The sequence below is a fragment of the Prosopis cineraria genome, unplaced genomic scaffold (genome assembly GCF_029017545.1).
Source record: "Prosopis cineraria cultivar Desert tree isolate PC_DT_omini unplaced genomic scaffold, ASM2901754v1 PC13, whole genome shotgun sequence".
Classification (NCBI taxonomy): domain Eukaryota; kingdom Viridiplantae; phylum Streptophyta; class Magnoliopsida; order Fabales; family Fabaceae; genus Prosopis; species Prosopis cineraria.
The window spans coordinates 46,874-70,531 of NW_026555344.1; the positions used below are offsets into that span (position 1 = coordinate 46,874).

Here is a 23,658-nt window from a genome sequence, read left to right on the forward strand (position 1 = left end):
TATTTTCAAACTTTTTAAAGGCTAATTGAAAATAAAATTTAATACATTTATTTTGAAAAAGAGATACATAAATTAAAATACAAATCATGACTGTGCTTGCCAAAATTATGATTTGTCCACAAATTAAGAAAATATTTATTAATTTATTAATATTAAAAACATCATCAAAAATTAACAAAAATCATTATATTGGAAATAACGATTAAAATGTTTTATGTTCTAAACCATGGTCATCAAGCATCTTTTAAATGTAAATTTAAATTGAAATTTAAGATATTTTGCTCAAGAAAATGTTAATATTATCTATGTGTGTATCAAAAGAAACCTCACATTTCTCAAGATTGAGCAAGTCTTAGTGTATAAATGCTAAGATGAGAATTTGAGTAAGATGAACCAAGAAGAGGAGTAAATGTGCTTATACATTATGTTTATGCGAGTGAGATGTAATGTTGGGCTCTCTTACCAAAATATTTTAAAGGACCAAATTCAATGTTCAAATCTTTAGAATTTTGCAATGCATAATGGTGATTAATTATTTAATTAACCTTTAGAACTTTGTAAATAATTAATGATGACTTGTTCAAAACTCTAACTTTTTGAAATTTACAATGTTTATTAGTAAGTTTTTTTAATCTAGATTTAATGTTTAAGTGTTTAGAAACTCTAAGGTTATGTCTAGATGGATGGATTTAAGTTAGAAATTTAAATTTAAAATCTCACATTTAAAATTCATAGATTCTAAATTTTTTATTTGGATAATATAAAAAATTTTAAATTATAATATTAAAATTCTTTGTTTGTATCTAAAGTAAAATTCCACTAATACCAATCTAATGGTGATGACCAAGATGGTAAGGCCGACTTCCACCAGGGACGAATCGATTGCAGTAATGGGGATTGGATGACCGACTTCCATTGGGACCAAAAGATCAACTTTCTCCAAAACAGGATGACGACCTAATTCCACTAGGATTGATTATCACCGTGGGTCTAGTCTCGATTAAAGTCGGTCTTATAGTCCCTGTTGGTTGAGTCCCAATAGAAGTCGGCTATCAAAGTCCTCATTGTCCACCGTCAATCATGTCCAGGTAAAAGTTGGCTGTTCGATCCCTGTCATCACCATCAGTCTAGTTTCAGTGGAAGTCAACTGTCTAGTCCTTGTTGTTGTCATCAATTCAGTCCTAATGGAACTCAGTCATTCGATCCTAGCATTACCATGATCGAGTCCAGGTTGAAGTCAGCCTCTTAGTCCTTATCGTCGCTGTCGGTTTGATCTTAGTGAAAGTTAGTTATCCATCTCTCAGATGTCGCCGTTTGTCCAGTTCAGGGTGAAAGTTGGTCGATTGTCATCGAGGTGTTGTCCTGTGGAAGTTAAAGGCATGTTTAAGTCATTGCTAATGGTCTAATCTCGGTTAAAGTTAGTAATCCAATCGGGGTCGGTGCCAAGGTCCAATCTCAATAAAAGTCGGTCATCTGGTGTGGATTGTTGCCTGAACTCTTGTCCCTATTGGCATGGGCAATTCGATGCCAATGAAAGTCAGCCTATAGTCCTAGTTAGCGCCAGTGGAGTAGTCCCGATTGCAGCAGTGATTTAGTCTTAATTATCGGGGTGGGTATGTTTCATGATTTGTGGTCTGTCCAATTAGAATGACCTAAATTATCTGAATAAAAGCTTATATTACACTATTTTAATTGATTTTATTCTAATAAAATAATGCATATTTAATTTCTCATTTTTTCACTCTCTACTATTATTAATGTTAAAAACAATTTATATTTAATGTCATTTGAATGTTATATTTTATTAGACAAATCATAAATAACATAACACACCTAATCTACCTAATAATTTTTAGCATGTTTTTCATTTTTGACTGAAAATACGCATGCAGATTAAGGGGGAAAATCTTGGCAAAAAATCATCTACTGTATGCTTTTGTAGTGAAATTAAATTTAAAATTCATGCATGATTTGAATACATATATACCACGTGAAAAATAGCTATTCAGGAAGTCATGGATGTATACTATTCTAGCTTTATCATGGACAAAAACCCTAGTGAAAGTGAAGGCAACAACCCTGGCCCCTTGTATTCTTCTATTAGGACCATATCATACGTATATTGATCTTATTATTCAACTTGTCTATTTTGAGACAAACACAAACGCACACGTACTTACATATAATGATAAAACTCGCTACTGATCTATCAACCAAGTATTACACATAGACAAAAACCCTAATGCTTCTCTCTCCTTATCATTATCAACAAAATTTCATGTTGGTTGTAGGGTCAGGAATATCCATCTCAAACTGATTAAATAAGCTATTTGAAAAAATTTCTCCCTCCATATCACAATATAAGTCATAACTAATTCATACATGGTTTACTAATAATATTAGTTGAAACCTTAAATTTTTATAAATATTCACATCTTTTTATTTATATCCTCATTAAATATCTTATACAAGAGCATGGGTAATAGCAATTAAAACTCTAATGCATATTTTTTTCAAAAAAAAAGGTAAACAAATGTAATATTAGTATATTTGAAAAAATATGTAAAAAATTATCCAATACCGTATATTTTGAATTAGTCAAAGTTAATTTCTAAAGGATGTATTATATTGTTTGTAACATCCTAGAGAATTTGACCCTAATTAGTTGAATAAATGAAGTTAATAAGTAAATTAATATGATGTGCGGTTATAGTAAGTTGACATGTTAATGTGTGAAATATTTGCATGCCATAAGAAATATATTATTAGTAAAGGATTGAAATCTATGTGGTAAGGCTACCATTAAAGCTTGATAGTTTGCCTAAATTTGTTTATATTTATCGTCCCACTTGTTCGATGAGGGACTCAAATCTAACTAGTTTTTTCACTTATTTGATAATGAAGCTAGTTTATAGAGAATGACACCCCCACAATGTGAGATTTAGGGGAATTCGTGACCTAAAAGTGAGTTAGGTAACCGATCGAGTAGCCCTTAGGTGTAAATGGCTAAGATAATCTCATCTTAAAAACGATTATGTGTTATAACCCATGATTTAGGTATTAGAGCATAAGAAAGATATAAGGGAGTTATGATCATGCATATTATAATGAAAGGGCATATGATTGTATGTATTTGTGACATCATAACGAAAACATGTGATTTGTGTTATAATAATGTAAAATTAGCTATACATTGTTATTGGTAATATAGGCTCGTAATGATGTAAAATGTGACTTTGTGCTTGAACATAGGGAATTGACATGTATATGACTATATTTGCATGGTAAAATTTATCTTTACAGAGGACTGTTAATATTGGTTAAAACGTACCCACTATTGAGGTAGAGGAGGTGACATTTTATAATATTTGCCTACAACATAGTACGTTCAATATCAGTTAAAAAATTAACCGACTGCTAAAAAAAAACTTTTAACACTAAGTCTAAATTAAATCAATGTCAACAATTTTAAAAAATTAAAATAAAATAAATAAAAAAAAAATAAAATCTTCACTTAAGGGAGTTATGATCATGCATATTATAATGAAAGGGCATTATGATTGTATGTATTGTGACATTCATAACGAAAACATGTGATTTGTTGTTATAATAATGTAAAATGAGCTATTACATTGTTACTTGGTAATTATAGGCTCGTAATGATGTAAAATGTGACTTTGTGCTTGAACATATTGAATTGACATGTATATGACTATATTTGCCATGTAAAATTTATCTTTTACAGAGGACTTTTAATATTGGTTAAAACGTACCCACTATTGAAGGTAGAGGAGGTGACATTTTATAATATTTGCTACCAACATAGTACTTTCAATATCAGTTAAAAATTAACCGCTGTAAAAAAAAACTTTTAACACTAAGTCTAAATAAAATCAATGTCAACAAATTTTAAAAAATAAAATAAAATAAAATTTTTAACTTTCAACAGTCACCCACCATTGAAAGTTACTTTTAATTAACTTTCAACAGCTAGTCTCACCTGATGTTGAAAGTTAACAAATAAAAAAAAATAAAATCTTCACTTTCAACAGCAGGTTGTCATGTACTCACTATTGAAAGTGAATAAATAAATAAAAAAAAATTTTAACTTTTAATAGCGGGTGAGTGGCACCTGCTGTTGAAAGTTATAATTAATAAAAAATTAGAAATATTCACTTTCAACAACGAGTGAGTTTCATTCGCTATTAAAAGTGAATGTTAATAAAAAAATTAAAATTTTTACTTTCAACAACAGGTGATGTGCACTCGCTATTGAAAGTGATTTAAATACATAAAAAAACACACTGTAATTTCTTCCTCCTCCCTCCTCTCCATCCCCTTCATCTTCTTCCTCTAGCATCCTCTACCTCATCAGCCCCTTCCCTCATCTCGGCCTCCGTCGTCCCCTCCCCTTGCCCTCATCATCCCTTCTGCCCTTGTCATTACCTCCTCCCCCCTCCCCTCATCGTCGTCCTCCTCCTACTTCCCCTCATCGTCGCTCCCTCCCCTTCCCCCTCTCTCTTATCTCAGCCTCCCACCCCCTATCCCTCCTTCGGCCCCCTCCCCCAACTCCCCTCCTCATTGCCTCCCCCCTCTTCCTTCCTCCTTTATCGCTCATTGCTCCTCCTCCATTGCTTTAAGTATCTTTTTTTTATTATTATTTTTATATATTAATTATTATTTAATTATAGTTTATTTTTTTATTATTTAAATAATTATTATTGAATTACTTTTATTATTATTATTTTTTTATATAAAATTGTTGTTGTTGATGTTGTTGTTTTTTTTTTGGATGTCTAATGTTTAGGAAAAATTTTAAAATTTTATTGATATTAATTGTTATGGGAGTGTTGTTAGTAGCTTCATAAGGCCTTTAGATATTGCATGTGATTATTTATTTGGTACTAAATTATAAATTTTTTCTCTTAAAAATATTTGGCGTTGCAACTGGGCAACAGCTCTTAGTAAGTTTGTAAATGATCGTTGCCTAATTATCATTGCTATTACAATGACAACTTGTAATAACAAGTTAAATGATTGTTGCCTAGTTATCAATGCCCTTAGTCAAGTTATCAATGCGCAGGATTTGACTTGAAAATATTTTATGAAATTTATGAAACTTCTCGATAATAAACTTCTTCCTATGAAATCTGAATGTAATTTTTCCTAACTAATACTTCCCGTCCTCATATATATATACACATATTAATTATGAAATCAGTAATTAATCACTCCCATGAAAAATCTTTAGTTTTAGTCATTCGCGAGAGCGAGAGAGAGTCCCATTCATTCTCGATGCATGTCAGGTCAATTAGAGAGCTGAAAATGCAAAATCCCATTCATTCTTGATGCATGTACTGTGTTTCTTTGCTTTTAATAGAAACTGATACTTCCATTAAATAATTAATGATAAAAACAAGATACAAAAGTCAAAGAAAATTTCATAAAATCCTATCATCAGCAACCTCCCTATCTAGGTAATCCGATGTTGTGCACATAAAATTTACCTTCCAATTTTTGTTAACTTGCTCTCAGCATCCTCTATGAAAATTTACATAATCATCCCCCACAAAAAAAAAAGAAAAAGAAATTATAGATGTATTTTGTGATTTAGCCCATAAGCTGCCAGGGTACAAATTGGGTTGGGTTTTACCAACCTATTTTATCTGACAAGTTACTCGAACTCAACTCACTAAAATGCTAACCTATGAGAGCTGACTCATGGCCCATTTGACCAATTCTAAGCTCAACCAAATTTGTAAATATAAATTTTGGAATGTGTGTAAGCATGATGGTAGAAAGTGTATTGAACTTTGAAGAGATGCAGGGGACAATGGACAATCTAGTAATTAGGTACGCAAATTATTTACTTCAAAATTTATTGAGACTTTAAATTGATTTTTCCATTTGTAGGAACTTTTCAATAATTAGAATATTTCTGTGGCACTCAATAGTAATTTTTCCATTTCATCATACAGCCCAAAGCCCCAAATATTCGGCTTTTGAAAGGGACTTAGGGCGGTGAAAGTCAAAATTTGTTTGGTTTGAAAAATTTTACAAAGCCCTTTTGAAAGCACATTCAAAAATCCCTAAAAATAGATTCACTCATCAACATAGACGAATAGTGTGCTTGACTTAGATATTAGATTGTGTATTATAAATTCAACAATTAGTCAGGTTATTTTTCAGTTTTGATATATATTAAACTATTTATATTCCAGCATATCAAACTTCATATTGTTTCTTTATTTTATTATTAAACATATCAAATTTATATGATACTCCTATAAGATTTTTATGACATTTTTTCCAAGCATTTCAAAAGGGTTAATATGCAATTGTTTATGATTTAAAATGTATATATAAGAGTTTAGAATTCAAATTGCCTCTAAACCTATAATTCATGATCCAAATTGCATATTAATTCTTTCAAAAATATGTTGCATGTTCAAGATAAAAATTATATATCAAAAAATCAATGTTATTTTTAGTAATTATACATTTAAAAATTTTTTATTATATACAAACTAAATAATTATGAGTTTACTAAATTGATTTTTTTAAAATATTAAAATATAAATTTTATCACAGTAATTATTTTTTTATTGTAAAATGGGGCACCTCTTCCAGCAAAAATATAAACCTTAATTCGTAATGTTATGAAGACTAGCTTACAATAATTAACTTTTATTAAACTAATTTTTGATAAATGTATTTTTGAGCAAACGAAAAGAACCACACATGACATGTTAGATGAGACAATTAGGGCTCGCTTTAATTTTCCGTGAGAGTTCAACTCTTTCTTTTTTAGCCAGGACTTCTTATTTCGAGAGAGGGGCCTCTCTTTGTTCGCTCCATTTACCCAATCCCACCCTTCAAATTATTTTATTGAATAATTTTTTAAATTATAAAATTAATGAATGGTGAGAATTGAGAAAATGGAGGGGAAAAAAATGAAGAAACTCACTTTTCCTTATTTCTTTTGAAATTGGCATCCCTCCATTGAGGAGAAATTTGAACCGTTCAAATTTAATTTGAACAATTCAAATTAAATATTTTTAATTTTTATTTTAAATTTATAAGACTAAAAAAAAATCTAATATAATAAAAAAATATTAAAAATAAGTTGCCTTATTTTGAAATTTCTATATGAGTATACTCATCCGTTTAAAAAATTGTAAGATATTTTTAATCTAATATCAATTTTTTATTGAATAATTTTTAAATTATAAAATTAATGAATGGTGAGAATTGAGAAAAATGGAGGGAAAAAAAATGAAGAAACTCACTTTCCCTTATTTCTTTTTGAAATTGGCATCCCTCCATTGAGGAGAAATTTGAACCGTTCAAATTTAATTTGAACAATTCAAATTAAATATTTTTAATTTTTATTTTAAATTTATATTTTTAAAATAAACACACATAAAACGGTTCAGATTGTTTTTTATATTCGTGGAGAGGTAGAGGAGACACTCCATCTCTTTTCTATGGACTAGGGAGCCTGCCTGCCTTCGTCTTTTTCTTGTTGGGGTTAAATGTCGGACATAATGATGTGTTTGCACCTCCTCGGAAATATCGCTTTCACGGGGTCAGCAATGGGCTTCCACTTTTCGTAGGTTGCAACCAAACAATTTCAGGGCGGTCCGCCTCACGTGATCTTCTTCCCTATCTCCTTTTCTCTGTTGTTTTTTTTTAATATAATTTTTTTTATAAAAGTTTTTTATATAACTTGTAGAGGCATTTGTTATTCTTATACTCCCTCCATTTAAAAATATAATATATTTTTTAAAAAATTAAATTTAAAAAATATAAGGCATTTTTAATCTTTTGAGATGTAATTATTGTCTTTTTTTGAAAAGTACCTCTATTGATAATGGTTTTATATTTATTATAAGGTATTTAATAGGGGTAAATATAAAAAGATAGGGTTACTTAAAAAAAATAAATAACTACTTTATTAGGGTGAGATTCAGTTAAAAATGTCTTATATTTTTTAACGGAAAGATATCATTTTTCAATTTTTATTATAAACTTAATTTTTTAGCTCATTATGTACTGTACTTCTTTTGTTCCAAATTATAAAATACTTTCAAACATAATATCACCTATTAATAAATCTTATTTAAATATATTTAACAATTTTATCTTTTTAAAATAAAAATATAAAATTTAACCCATCGTTTAATATATTGAAAAGAGAAGAACGAAAATTAATTATAAAAAAGAGAAAGAGTAATATAAAAAAGTATATTTAATAAAACCTTAATATTTTCAAAATTTTTTGCATTTTGGGACGCCGAATCTCCCCCCAAAGTGTCTTATAATTTGAGATAGAAAAAGTATATATATTTTTCTTATTTTTAAAAGGGGTAAAGTTCACATTTTTCATTTTAAAACATATTTAATGAGTTACTTGTTATACCATATTTCTATCGAAATAGTTTAAAACATAGTATAATAAGAATCAAAAGAAAAAAGTGTGTGTATATATATATATACACACACTCTCTTCGAACTATAACATAGGGCAATTTTTAAAACATTTCTTGTCAACAATATATGATATTAGATAAATTTTATGATTATTTTTTTAACTATATTCTTATTTCACTTAGTATTTTTTTAAATGATGTTTTTAAATTTTAATTATCATTATTAAGATACTTATATATGGTATTTAATGAAGATACAATTAAAAAATATAAATTTTTTTAAGAAATTAAAATTACAAGTAATATTTTTTTAGAACCGTTAATTAGTTACTGATTTTATATATTTTTATCTAAAGGGAGTATATATTAGTTGGTATGCGCTCATGTTTTAAAATAGACCCTTCCTTCTAAATAAAATTATGATCCATTTTATAAATTCCTTTGCAAAAAAAAAGTGAAATATTATTTTTTTATTTTACCTTTTGGTATGTTTGATTTTAACGCTCATCTCAGTTTTGGTAATATTTGAGTTGAAAACTTGTTATTAGAATATTAACTAGTTATATTTTGAAAGAGGAATGACGATAAAGTTTCAAAATGAAAAATTCATCACAGTTAAGTGTTTAATAAATTTTATGTAAAATAAATTATAAATATTAATTCAGATAATAACAAATAGGAATTTTAATCTTAAATTACAAGTTATATTTATAATTTAAATTTTTTATTTGTAATTAAAATTCCTAAATTTACATCTGCCTAAATCAATATTTTCAATTGATTTTAAAAATTTTAATCAAGAACCCAATGTCGCACCTAAAAAAATGCGATGCGGACGGCGTGCGAGCGGAGGTCGGGCCTTCGCGGCGGGAATCGGATCGAACAAGGAGTCACCATCAAGATTTTGAGAAAAATTTCGGGAAACCGATTAATGGAAGGATGAGGGTGGTCTGCGAAATTAAAGAATAAGTTCGGGAGTTGGTTGAGTGTGAGAAAGGTGTTAGGCACCTCACAACACCCATCCGTCAAAACGGTTACCTGAAGTTTGTTGTGCTCTTTTAATATAATTTTATAATTATTTTAATTATCTCTTTTATATTCATATGTTTAAAAAAAAGATAAGAATTAAGTGAGAAATATTTATTTATTTACGAGGGAGGACGGACATGATTCAGAATCTGACTCTAAAGCCTACGTACCCTATGATGGGAATCAAAGTCCACGTAGTTGGGGTTTAAAAGTTTGTTAGTGAAAATATTTTTTTTGAAGAGAAATTAATTAGAAATAATTCACCATTTTACAAATAAATCTGAAATTTTGATATGTGTGTTTTAAATTGTAAAAAGTAATTTAATTTTAATTATTTTTTTCATTTTTGAATTTTTGGAATAAAGAAAGAAAAGGGTTTAAAATTATTTTTCTTTTGTTTTATGATTGAGAATTTTAATCACAGTACCTGTAGAACCTTATTGGTTCATACGATAATGCAATTGTTCTAAATATCTGCGGAGATTTTGAAATCTCACATGATAAAAGAGTTTGGCAATTTAATTTATTTATTTATATTTTTATGTACATTTTTAAGTATTCATAATAATTTTTTTAGCATGTAAATACATGTTTTGAAGAATTTTAATCAACATACTTGCAAAGCCTTATTGACTTATATGGTAATATGATTATCTTAAATATCTACAGAGATTCTAAAATCTCACCCAATAAAGGAATTAAATTTAAATATGTCTTTAATTTAATATATAATTTATATATATAATTTAAAAACTTAATTGTTATATCTGCAGAGTCTTGTTGACTCATACAATAATACGATTATCTTAAAAGTCTACGGAGATTTAAAAATCTCACATGACTAAAAGATATAATTGGTGAATATGATTACAATTTAAATTTATTAATTTAATTAATTAATTTTCTAAATTGTGTATTGTATGATTATTTACAAAAATCATTTATTTATTAAAAAGATTAAAAATCACTATATCTGCGAGGACTTATTATTCTACACGATAATGTGATTAATTTAAGTTTCTATGAAGATTCTTGTAATCTTATATGGAACTTAAATAAATTATTTAGATTATAAAAAGATAGTTAATTTTTACAGTAGGTTATTGAAACCCTTATAAATACCTATAAGATTGATCTTCATACCTGCAAAATCTTATTGATTTACACAGTATGAAATCATTCTAAATATCTACGAAGATTTTTAAAATCTCACACGACAAATATATAATTAAAATATTTGCATCTAAAGTCGGTGCATAATATGAGTTAGCTTTCGAAAGAATAGAGAAAAAAATTATTTTGACACTTCACTCCTTTTTTGACTTGAAGATATGTTTCTCAAGATTTTTTTTAATTGGTTTAATACTCAGATATGACTTTGAAAGAAAATAATGAGAGTAACGGTAATAGCATCTAACAATTAAAATTAACAAGATCCACATACCATCACCACCATTAATTACCTAATTTATTTTGCAACAAAAACAAAATGAAGTTGATGCCTTAAAGTTATTTGTGAATAAACAATAGTCTCATATTAAACATATACATACTCTTAATTTTTTCCAAAATAATATGATTGAAAGAAACAGGCACATGAAATTTTAAAAGGAGTACAAAATTTTAAGCAAGAAAGAACATATATAAGTCACCGAGTTCGAGATAAAGAAGCCCTAAAGGTTAAATCCCACTTCAAAACACATTATAGGCACCACCGCTCTTTTGATTCATATTATTCATGTTCCATGTCCGATTGCTCTAGAAGTGAAAGTTCATCTGACAGCGGGCATGATTCATCTCATCATTTAAAAAGGCACAAGAAGAATAACAGACTGAAGAAGAATAAGGAAAAATATCGAAGTAAAAACCATAGGCATAAGATGAAGAAACATAAAGTGAAAGAGAAGCAGCGAGATGAGAGATGCAGCTGTCTTGTGCAGTTTGGCAAGTTTTTTGGGGCAAGATAAAGACGATGGTGTTCGGCGCAGTACTTTCTGCAAACTTATCTTCCTTCATTTTTTCAAGTTTCAGAAGAATCTTCTTGCCAGATACAGCACTCCTTCTCTGTCTTATTCTTCCCCAGAAATTCCTTGTCTCGAGTTCTGCTTCTCATGCTCCAGTTTCTTTTCTTCTTCATCTCGAATCTGTCTCTTTTCCTCTTTCCTCCCTCGCTGAAACATTCCTGTTTCTCCTTCTCTCCATGCTCTGTTTTTCTGTTCCCTTCTCATCTCTCACTCTCTATCTCCTTCTCATTCTCCATCCTCTCTCGGACTCTCTCTTCTTCCTTTGCTATTTTTTTTCTCTTCCAGTTTTCCTCTCTTGGCTTCCCCTCGCTGAAACGTTCCTGTTTCTCCTTCTCTCCATGCTCTATTTTTCCTTCATTTTTCTGTCTTCATCCCCTTCTCCTTCATTCTCTCCTCCATGAGCAAAAAAATCTGGTTCCCTCCTCCCTAGATCTTTGCGTGAGAGATCCCTTTATTGTTGAAGCCCGGGCTCTTTTTCTTTGTTGTGCACGTCTTCTCTATTTCTTTCTACTTTTCTCTATTTTGCTCGCGTGCGTGTCCAACATTTATTTTTCTTTTGTGTTTTTTTGTGCTCTGTTTTTACTCTCGGTTTCTTCTTTCTTCCGTCCAGCTGTGTTCTGTGTTTCATGCTCTCTATATCTCTTCCCTCTTTCTTAGCTTTTCTGCTTTTTGCATGCATGCTACACTTTTGCTTTACTTTTGCTGTTGTCTAGTTTTTTCTGCTTGTGTGAGTGTGTGTCTTTGCATGGCTATCTATTCTTCTCAGTCACATGCGGGTCTGCTTTCTGTGTTTCTTTTTGTATGTGTATCAGATCTACTGCTCCGCATAAGGCTTGTGATGAAATGCTTCATCCAGCCTTCGTTTTTTTTTCTTTTAATTTTTTTAAATGAAATTAACACACACACACGCATATATGTATGTATTTTTTTAATAAAAAATAAAATTTAATGAGAGAAAAGTTAACCCTCAAAAATTAACTCCCAATATTTTGAATGATTGGGATAATTTAGGAGAGATTTTTAAAGATTTAAGCAAGATTATATTTTTTGATTTTGTCAAAATATAATCCTAAAAAGGATTAAATTTTATTTTTATATTTTTTTGATTATTTTAATGAATTAAAAGAAATAAAATCCTAACCAAAAAGATTATCTGAAATAAAATTAAGCCCTCTCTATTAAATTAAATTTTTATTTTAAAAATATAATCCTAAAAAGGATTAAATTTTATTTTTATATTTTTCATTTTTTTATTATTATTATTAAATTAAAAAAATACTTGGATAAAATACGGTATTCACACCTAACTATTACAAATTTATTATTTTGGAACTTTAAGTCATTCTCCCTATTTTGAATTTTCATAAGTTTGTTTTTTCAACATTGAAAAATTATACTTCAGATTTCGATAGTATTTTTAAATTATCTTTAGACAATGACCTCGTGTGTTGTTTGAATATTAATAAATTGCAATTTAAATTTTGAAAAATTATCATTTTACATGTTTTTTAAAATGGAAATTATTTTCGATACGGCTGATACATTTTTCTTTGAATTTTGACAATTTTATTGTAGATAATTGATAACGATAACTCTCCAAAATTAACAAATTTTATAAAAAAATTTATAATATATATTATTTTGCATAATACAATTAAATAAAATTATTTGTTTAATGGCCACAAATATTTTATCATTTTATGAGTCCAATTGAGGGTAGGGGTACGTTGGGAGTTTCTTTTTTTTTTTTTTAAAGGGATAATTGTAATCTTACCTTTATAACTACAACATTTAACCCAAAACTAACATGGTATCATGGGATTAGCCCAAATTAAATAGTGAATACCATTTCACCAATAATAAATTAACTGCATTTTAAATGAATTTATTATAATAGAAAGAAAATAATTATAATAGATGTCTACTATGGCAAAATAATTCTTGTAATAATAGAAAAGTGTCAAAACTAAGATTAAAACTTATTGAAAGGCCAAATAATCAAATTTATCTTTTAAAACAATAAGAGAGACAAAGATGGAATCCCAAATTTTAATAGTTGAGACACTTTAAACCCAAACAAAACAAGTTTAAATCAGTGTAAAACATTTACCGAAGCATGAGATACCATTTATACAAGCAAACATTTTTGAAAATCGGGTCAAAAACATTATTTCCTAACAGAACAAGCCATCCATCACTGTTAAGAAAATGCACCTTGATAGAAGCTCCCTGTGCCATGCGTTGTGTGCATTGTGCATTGAATGATAGCGAAAGCCATCAATTTGACAAATCTCGGGTTGAAATTCTAATGTGCCCTAAATCTTTATCTGACATTTGATTGTGAAGATTCAAATATTCACAAAAAGCTCATTCAGTAAACTATAGCTAATGACATTAGTCTCATTTTCAAATTATTTCATATCAAAGAGTTATACACCCAAACACAAACCATTCACATTTCCACACTTAAACACAACTCGGATGTTCAAAACCCAATCCAAGTGCCAAAAGGCAACCCAATACCTAATCCCTACTCAATAGACTCAGAACAACCTTTGCAACACACCACATCATATTAAAACACAAATCACAATTTCAACCCTTAACCCTTTAATCTAAAAAACAATGGGGGAAGGCATTTCATATAATTTTTTAAAATATAAACATTCAATCATCGTGCAATTATAATCACTCTTGCACCAGTATTTTGGCTTTGCCCAGATAACTCTAATCACATCACATATCCTAGGTTTCTAAAGACAAACTCCTAGTTGGTGATATTAAACACATATAATTCAAAATATAGAAGCCTGTAATAGAAAACTAAGTTTCTAAACCTCTAGTGCTTTCCCTTTATCTTGACTGGAGTTAATGCTTGAAAAATATTAAGAAGAGAGGTGAGTACAACTACTTAGTAACTAAGTTACTCTAATCCAGGCTTATTCAAGTCAATTAATTATAGAAAATATAAAGTGGGCAATATATAGAAACATACATACATTACTATAGCACAAAGTCATAACTATTCATATAATTGCAATTCAATAGTGTGCAAGATAATTGTCACAAATTTATCAATCATGTGACAACTATCAATGATACATATGATCAATAACCACCCTTATATCCTCCTTATCTATCCCAGCTAAGATAATATCCATGTTATTTAGTGAAACGAAAAGAGCAAAAATGAGCCGAAACGAAAGGCACACACATAATGAAGCAGAAACGGGAGACACACATAATAGAGCATAATAAACTCTTTGTAACCTTCCCTTAATTTTTGTAACCCCCTTTAAATTTGTATGGTTCAGTTTCACGAATTCTAGGACTATAAATAGGACCCTTATGACTGTGAAAGAGGCAGACTTGAAAGAATAGGAATTATTTATTTTCATCTGGTTTCTGTGCCATTTTGGTATCAGAGCTAGTCCAGAGAGCGAGAGAGTAAGTTACAGTTGAGAAAGTACGCCGGAGAGAAGAGAGATTCAGAGGAGGAGTCCCTGACGTCTTCGCGTTTTGCAATCCAGGCATTTTCTAAAAAAACTAACATCACCATCGTGCTCAAGAGGTTTGAAAATGTGGAAAAAGAGGTTTTCCATCACCGAAAAATACAGCATGCGCCGTCACCCGCCACCGTCAAAAGACCACTTGCCTCGCCACCAGTCTATGTGCCTCACGTGCCATCCGAATGTTAAAGACGCTGACATCAGCTTCCACGTCATCTGTCTGACCAGTCAACGACAGGTCAGCCCAGTAGTTTTCTGCCACGTGTCATAGTTGCCACGTCACTGTACCCAGTCAGCTAAATTTTTATAAATTACATTTTTGCCCTAAATCTTTCTGTAACATTTTTCACACTCGTTGCATGGCCTAAGGAAAAGTTTGTAATGTCATCATTGACAGTGGAAGCTGTGAAAATATAGTATCTGACTACATGGTAGAGAAATTGAAGTTGCCAACACAAGATCATCCGCAACCTTACAAGCTTCACCAACTCAACAAATGAGCTTCACTGTTGTATACAAACTTCGTCTAAGCACCAATGCTTCTCCTTGATCAGCAGGTGTGACCTCCTCATCATATACGGGATCAATGCCGTAGAACTCAATGTCCTTCTCATCTTCTTCAAGTGCTTCATACTCTGATCCTTCCCGAATAGTGACAACCCTTTGAGTAGGACAGTCCACAGCAATGTGACCAAATCCTTGGCTTTTAAAGCATTTGATTGCTTTAGAACCAGATTCCTTGGCAGCATTGGATGGTGGTTTGCGTATAGCAATAGGTTGTGGCTTGCTTGAGGGCTTGGTCTGTTAAAATTTTGCCTTACGGCCTTCTGGATAACTCCTAGAGGATGAAGGTTGGAAAGTGGATCTCTTGGGCATCTGCTTCTCAACACGCATGGCCAGACGGATGACATCATCCAAGGTCTAATATTGTTGAAGTTGGACTGGACGATTGATATCTGTGTTTAAGCCTGTAAGGTACCGGGCTATTATTTGCTCCTCCTTCCCCTGAATATCACACTTCATCATGAGTTGTTCAAACTCTTTAGTATATTCTTCTACAAATAAAGATCTCTGTCGAAGATTTTACAACTGGATAAAATTATCCTGGTGGTAATGATCTAGTAGAAATTTCCTGGTGAGCTGGCATTTTATTTTCTCTTAGGTCTCAATCTTGCGCTTTCCCTCACGTTCTCACTTCCGTATGAGGTTTTCCCACTAAATAGAAGCATGTTTCTTGACTTTGAGGGCGACAATTTTGACTTTCTGCGCATTTGAAATCTACTTGTATTCAAATACTCGTTCAACAATTTGCAGCCAATCTACAAACTCGTCTAGCTGGAGTCTTCCCTTGAATTTAGGAATTTCGACCTTGATATCATTAGGGCAAAATTGTTGTTGTCGTGGACGGCGGCGTTTGTCGGTGGATGACGAACTGCTGCTTCCCGAATCTCCCTCTAAGTTTTCTCTGTTGTTGTATAACAGAGTTCCTTGCAATTCCACAGTGGCTTCCAACTCTCGAATCCTACGTCTCATCTCTTCCATCTCAACCTCGTGCACATGTCTACGTCTTGGAGGCATTTTAGATAGGTGTTCAAGGCTAGGGATCTAGGAAAGATTGGGGTGCAGATGGAAACTTTGAAGGATATAGGGGTAAGTGAGATTTTTTTGAAATGTTAGGGGCAAAATGGGAATTTTGGACAGTTTAGGGGGTAAAAAAGAGATTCTTGAAGAATTATGAGGTCAAATTGAAATTTATGGAAAATATAGGGGTTAAAATGGAATTCAGGTAAAATCAAGGGGAAAAAGTGTAATTTTAGGAAAGGTTAGGGTTTAAAATGGAATTTCAAAAAATAGAGGGTCATTATCTCTTGAATAAAGAGTTCATACTTTTTTCTGATCATGAAGCTCTCAAGTATTTAAATTCCCAGCAGAAGATCAGTCACAAACATGCTCGTTAGAGTGAACTCTTACAGTCTTATCCATTCCTTATCAAACATAAGGCTGGAACTTTGAATTCCGTAGCTGATGCCCTTAGTCGTCGCCATGTGCTACTTGCAACACTGCAAAACAATGTTGTTGGATTTGACCTTGTTAAAGAGTTGTATCAGGATGATCCTGATTTCCAAGGAGTGTGGGAAGCAACTATAAACCAACCTTTCCACCAGTTCTATAGACACGATGGGTTTTTATTTCGAGGTAAAACCCTTTATATTCCACAGGGTTCCTTGAGAGAAGCCATAATTTGGGAAGCATATGATGGTGGATTAGCTGGATATTTTAGACGAGATAAGACAATTAACCTAGTGAAGGAGAACTTTTACTGGCCTCAACTTGAACAGGATGTCAACAGGCATATGCAGAGATGCAGAATTTGTCACTTGGCTAAATCCAAGGGTCAAAATACTGGACTATACATGCCTCTGCCAATTCCAAAAGCACCTTAGGAAGATATAACTATGGATTTTGTTCTGGGTTTACCACGGACTCAAAGGCAAAAAGATTCTATCATGGTAGTTGTGGATCGTTTCTCAAAAATGGCCCATTTCATCCCATGCTAGAAGACCAACGATGTTGTTCAAGTAGTAGACTTGTACTTTAAGGAGATTGTGCGTCTTCATGGCATTCCTAAAACTATCACTTCTGACCGTGATGTGAAGTTTCTTAGCCACTTTTGGCGGACGTTATGGAAGAAGATGGGAATTAAGCTCCAGTTTAGCAGTGCTAGTCATCCCCAAAGAGACGGTCAAACTGAAGCTATAAATAGGATTCTTGGTGATCTTCTTCGCAGTTTTGTGGGGAAAAATTTGAAGCAATGGGATCTTATTCTTGCTCAAGTTGAGTTTGCTTATAATAACTCTATTAACCAAGTAACTGGGAAGTGTCCGTTTGAAGTTGTTTATGGCACTCGTCCCCTTAGTCCACTAGACTTGACCCCTTCATTTGATAAGCAGCAATATAGCTCTGATGCTGACCAAAGGGCTAAGGAAATTAAGAAGTTACATAAGCAAGTCCGCGAGCGAATCCAAAAGCAAAATTTGAGATACAAAGCTCAACGTGACAAGCATCGAAGACAGCAGACTTTTAAGGTAGGAGACTTGGTTTGGATACATCTACGAAAGGAACGATTTCCTAAACAGCCAAACACCAAGTTGTCCCCAAGAGCTGATGGTCCATTCAAGATAGTACAAAGGATCAACAACAATGCTTACAAGGTGGAATTACCTGGTTCTTATGGTGTATCTGCCACCTTCAATGTTGCTGATTTATCTCCGTACGTTGATGAAGATGATGAATTTGACTCGAGGGCGAGTTCTTCCTAACCCGAGGAGGATGAAACGAAAAGAGCAGAAACGAGCTGAAACGAAAGGCACACACATAATGAAGCAGAAACGAGAGACACACATAATAGAGCATAATAAACTCTTTGTAACATCCCCTTAATTTTTGTAACCCCCCTTTAAATTTGTATGGTTCAGTTTCATGAATTCTAGGACTATAAATAGGACCCTTGTGGCTGTGAAAGAGGCAGACTTGAAAGAATAGGAATTGTTTGTTTTCATCTGGTTTCTGTGCCATTTAGGCTAAGACAATATCCATATTATTCGCTGCTCCAATAAGTTCTTTGATTAAGTGGTGTAAGCCAAGTAAAATCAATATAAATACAACTGAATGATCGGTTCCCCCTCAGTGAACAAGTGGGGTGCTGTAACCCTAAACTAGTCTCATTGGGGAACAAGTAGAGATAAATTAAGGCTATGTTCTCAAGAAATAGTGGGACAGTCCCTTGACAAATAAGTAAGATGTGAATAGACTAGCTATTGAGCTCTAAATGGTGACTTTACCATGTATATTATATATGACTAGTCCTCTTTCAAGGTGAACTCTCACGAATCATAATAATGCAACAAATATGCTTAGTACACACATAGCATGTCATTATTTATTACATCAAGCTCAAGGTATTTAATATACCATATATTTCAACCACATTTATCACACCACATAATTCTTATTGCATAATGTAATGTTTACCTTAACATTTTAAAACATACCATACAACATTCTATTATGGTAATTAGGATTAGATAAATCCTAATATTAAGTTACCATAATGTAAAGGGTTAAAAGCTAAAAGTTAAAAGAAAATAGTTGAAAGATTGGGATCTAAAAGAAACCTTTTTTAAAAATTATTTGAGCTCAAAATTAGCTAAATTATTTAATTAAGAAGTCATAGAACTATGGAAATTAAGAAAACAAATAAAAGATGACACAACACTCATTTTTTTAAAGTGGATGACGCATAAGGGTTAGTTCCCCTCTTTGTACCACATGCCAAGATTTACTTACCCTGCACCGCAGTGCACTAGCTATGTCATGATAGCATTCCAGAGCTAACTTCTAGAGTACACTGTTTCATCGTTTAACATTCGATCAAAGTGATTCAAGTATCCACATGTAGCTAATTTAGCCACCTAACTGTTAACACTAGTTTCAAAACAAAATGGATACCCAGGTGCAAAAAAGCCACATTTTGTTTTTAAACTAAGAGCAAGGGTGCCTAAAACCATAAACTAAGTGCCATAGCCTAAGGTCCACTCAAGCTCACTAATGTGGGCCAAATAGACTTGACTGAATAGATAAATACTCACACAAACATCTTAAACACAATATAGACATCAAAATCTCAATTCCACGTTAATCATGGTGCATTGGCATAAATTTCATCTTACATCATAATGGCCAATAACAAGTATATAATCAAAGTAATACTCGCACTTGCATTAGTATTTTGGCCATTTACAATAATTTTCATAACATTCATGTCATTTTAGGGTAAAATATACCAAAAATAATATCATAAATTTCAAGCAAGTGCAACCAAAAGAATGCATATATATTCTAAGTTGGCAATGTCAATCTCATATATATATATATATATATTTGTTAATTACAACTAAAAGAAGAGGCTATAAAACTAATAACACTCATATTCCTTTGCAACTTCTTCCTTTCCTTTGCCCTCTAGCGGAGCTTTTACCTGTAAAATTATAATTAAGGGAATGAGTATAATGTCTCAGTAAAAAAAAAAATTAATCTATCTACAAACAAGTTAGGAAAGTAAATGAGCATATAAAGTGGTAATATAAATATACAATTAGTAAAGACCACCAGAAAATTTCTCATCCATACAATGCATAATCATTCACTTTCACTTTATATCCTCTATGGGCTAATAATTTAATAAAACTAAGTTTATATGACTAGACTAATCCAAACTTATCAATTATAGGAGGTAGCCCGGCTAAAGGTGCCTTTACCTATTTTCAAACTATAAATTCCCTCCTTTTGAATAATTGGGGTGTCATATGCCTAATCTATCTCAATAGCAGTACTGAAACTTCCAAACAAGTAAAATTGAGTATCGAGGCCACCCAAGGTACTAATAGGTACGATATGAATTTACAACTATCCTCCCCTAAGGTGACCTTCTATCCTCTCACAATATGATCATGTGAACATATATACTAAAGTAAGTTATGCACCAATCTCAAACACATAAATTTAATTCTATAATACATTACTCAAGACCATAAACTAGTATTACTCAAGTATCTAATAACTATTTTTACAATGACATATATTTATATATATTTATAATAAACCTTTGAAATTATACCCACTGCATATAGGATTCCAAAATCACAAACATACACTTATACTTGTACATTACATAGCAAAATAGTAAAATAACTTTTCACAAAATCCATAATCATCCAAACAAGAAAATACATGGATTATATCATTCGGTAACCTCAAACATTTTTTTACAAAAAAGGTTGCCCATGGCAATTCACTACACCTCTAGCTCCACTAGCTCAATGGTCTGAACAACAATTAATCTATAAAATTAAATGCTAATCATCAATTCACAACTTTGGTATACTTACTTTTACGCTATAAATTTGCTATCTACACTTTGCAAAATTTATCATTAGCCTAACCATAACTCCAACCACATTACATTAGCCCCATTTAACAACCATAAACTTGGACAATACTATATCACAACCCACATTATTCTTAAACTTCCAAATTAAGCTTAGGATTCATCCAACCTTAGCCTAAACTTCTAAATTATCATAAAATCATTAAACACTGGTACAAAAACTTAAATTAACTCTTAGTAATTTCAATGAACTCAATAAGTTTGATACAAACTTAAGGAAGGTTGAAATCATCATCCAACCTTACCCAAAACTTCAAAAAATTTGAAATGAGAAGAGGAAGGAGAGCTTGTAAGCTTACTAAAATGTGTATCTAGCTTTAAAAAAGCTTTTAAAGATGCTAAAGATTGAAACCTTAATAGTCAAAAGCTCCCTCTTTATCACCTCTCTAGTTTCCCTCTTTTTCCCTTCTATTTTCACATTGTTCTTGTGATAAATTTAATTAAAATCTATCTCCTCCGCCACTATGCGTGGTGCATCTACCGCAGTAGATGGCATAGCAAGTCCAACTCAAAATTTGGTCTTGCTTTTAGGCCTAGTTGGCCTAAACTCCATTCTAATCCACTTTTAAAGCTATCCAATGATCTAACAAACCCATCAGTGGTCTAGAAATACCAATAATAATTCAATAAATGCTCTAATTTATCAATTTACCCCTATTTAATCCTTAAATTCTAGTTCTAGAATTTGTGGATGTTACACATTATCACATGCCACATAATCATCACTCCATCACACAATCTCATGTTGTTTCAACTTATTTAGGAAATTAAATATAAACTTTCACATTTAAAAACCACATCATACATTTATTACATTACTTATCTATATTATCAACATAAAAATCCTATTAAATCTCACTTTATTCAAAATCACTTCAACCATCAATTTCAAATGGCATACTTGCATTTAGACATTTCCAAGCATAATTTATATCATAATAATTATGAAAAGTGATTTTCACATATTTAAATCAAGTTTCTAAAACTTTACAATCAATCAACAAACAAATGCACTAATTAGATTTTACCCAATTACCTTAAACCCTTGAAAGATCAAAGGTTATCCCTCAAATACAACTCACTTTTAAAGCTTTTCAGGCTTGAATGGTGCACAATACAATTAATTTATAATTAATCATACCAATCACCATTAATATCATTATAAACATACTTCCAACTTCCTATTTTCAATACTTTAATCACCCAAATTCCAAATCCATGAGTTTAATCTCAACCATTAGGTGTATTAACTCCCATTGGTTCCAACTAACTTCATTAAACTTATCTATAACCATTAATGGCTTCCAACAACCTTGCACAATACCATTAATAACACTTTAACAACCAAATTTGCCATTAATGAAAGCATAAGCTCTATGACGCTAAAAAACAATCAAACCTAGGTTTAAATAACTTAAACAACTCCCATTAATTTTATTTAAGTCAATAGGTTAAGACCCAAAGCCTTAAGGTCTAAAAATCAACCTCCCATTATAAACCTTAACTCAAAAACTAGCTAGACAGGAGGGGGAATGTTAGAAAAGACTTACCTTAGTTATTAAAAGCCTTAAATCCTCCCAAAGCCTCAATAAACTTATGCCCTAGAAAAGAGAAGCAAGCTCCCATTACCTATTTCCTCCTAATTTCTCCTATTTTCTACATGTATTAGCCATTTACATGTAGTTTTGTGGTTTCAATCGTGGATAGTTATGCATATTATAAAACACATCCACTTGTGGTTAAAGCTAATTACCTAGATTTGTCATTGTTGTCCTCAACTATGATTGATTATCTCTAGTAAAGGACTCAATCGTGGATAATTGTGACTTGAGAGCACACCCTACTTCCAAGGATGCTCAACCTTAAAGATGATCACCCTTTATGTCACAGTTACGATCGTTATGACCTGAGAGCACATCCTGTAAGATCATCCTTATTACCCCGACTGCTTAGTCAAAACCATTATGATAATCATGGAATTAACCTAAATGGATTACCATATTTCATTTAAAGACAACTTCACTACAATTAAAAGAAACTCACTATACTAAAAGAGAAAAACCACTATGGCTAGACCAATATTTTAAAATCATTCTAAGTTAAATATCATTCTTCAATCTTTAAATATATAAGAGAGAGAAATGGCATCCTAAGTTTTATTAGTTAAAATACTTTCAAAACTAAATAAACTAATATAAATTAAAGTATAAACAATTGTAGAAGCATAAGATACCATGAAGTATTTAAAACATTTAGAAATAAGTTGAAAATATCTAGAACCCACATGCTGAGGCATCCACTATGGCAAACCCTCATTGTGCCATTAGACAGCACTAGCATCAAATTTTTAGCATGCCCTAATTCTCTGTCCGATGTCTGATCAAGGCAATTTAGGTGTTCACAAAAAACTCTTTCCATGAACTAGCTAATGGCACATGTCTCATTCTTAAATTATCACATATTAAAAAGTTAGACACCCAAATGTGTTTAAATCACTTTTCACACTTAAAAACAATTAAAGTGTTTTAAACCCAACCAATGTATCAAAAGTACACCTAAACACCTAGACCACACTCTACAAACATAAGGTAACTTATGCAATACACCATAGCAATCATATCTCATATATATATATATATATAAAATATTTTTAACCC

The 23,658-nt window shown here is 31.3% G+C and overlaps 1 protein-coding gene across 1 annotated transcript; it reads left to right on the plus strand.

The window, feature by feature from the left end:
- The first annotated feature begins 16,620 nt into the window (after positions 1-16,620).
- Positions 16,621-17,438, plus strand: LOC129290887 (uncharacterized). Its single transcript, XM_054927953.1, has 2 exons — positions 16,621-16,644; positions 16,995-17,438. Exons 1-2 carry the CDS (start codon positions 16,621-16,623, stop codon positions 17,436-17,438), a joined length of 468 nt encoding a protein of 155 aa, XP_054783928.1.
- The last annotated feature ends 6,220 nt before the right edge of the window (positions 17,439-23,658 follow it).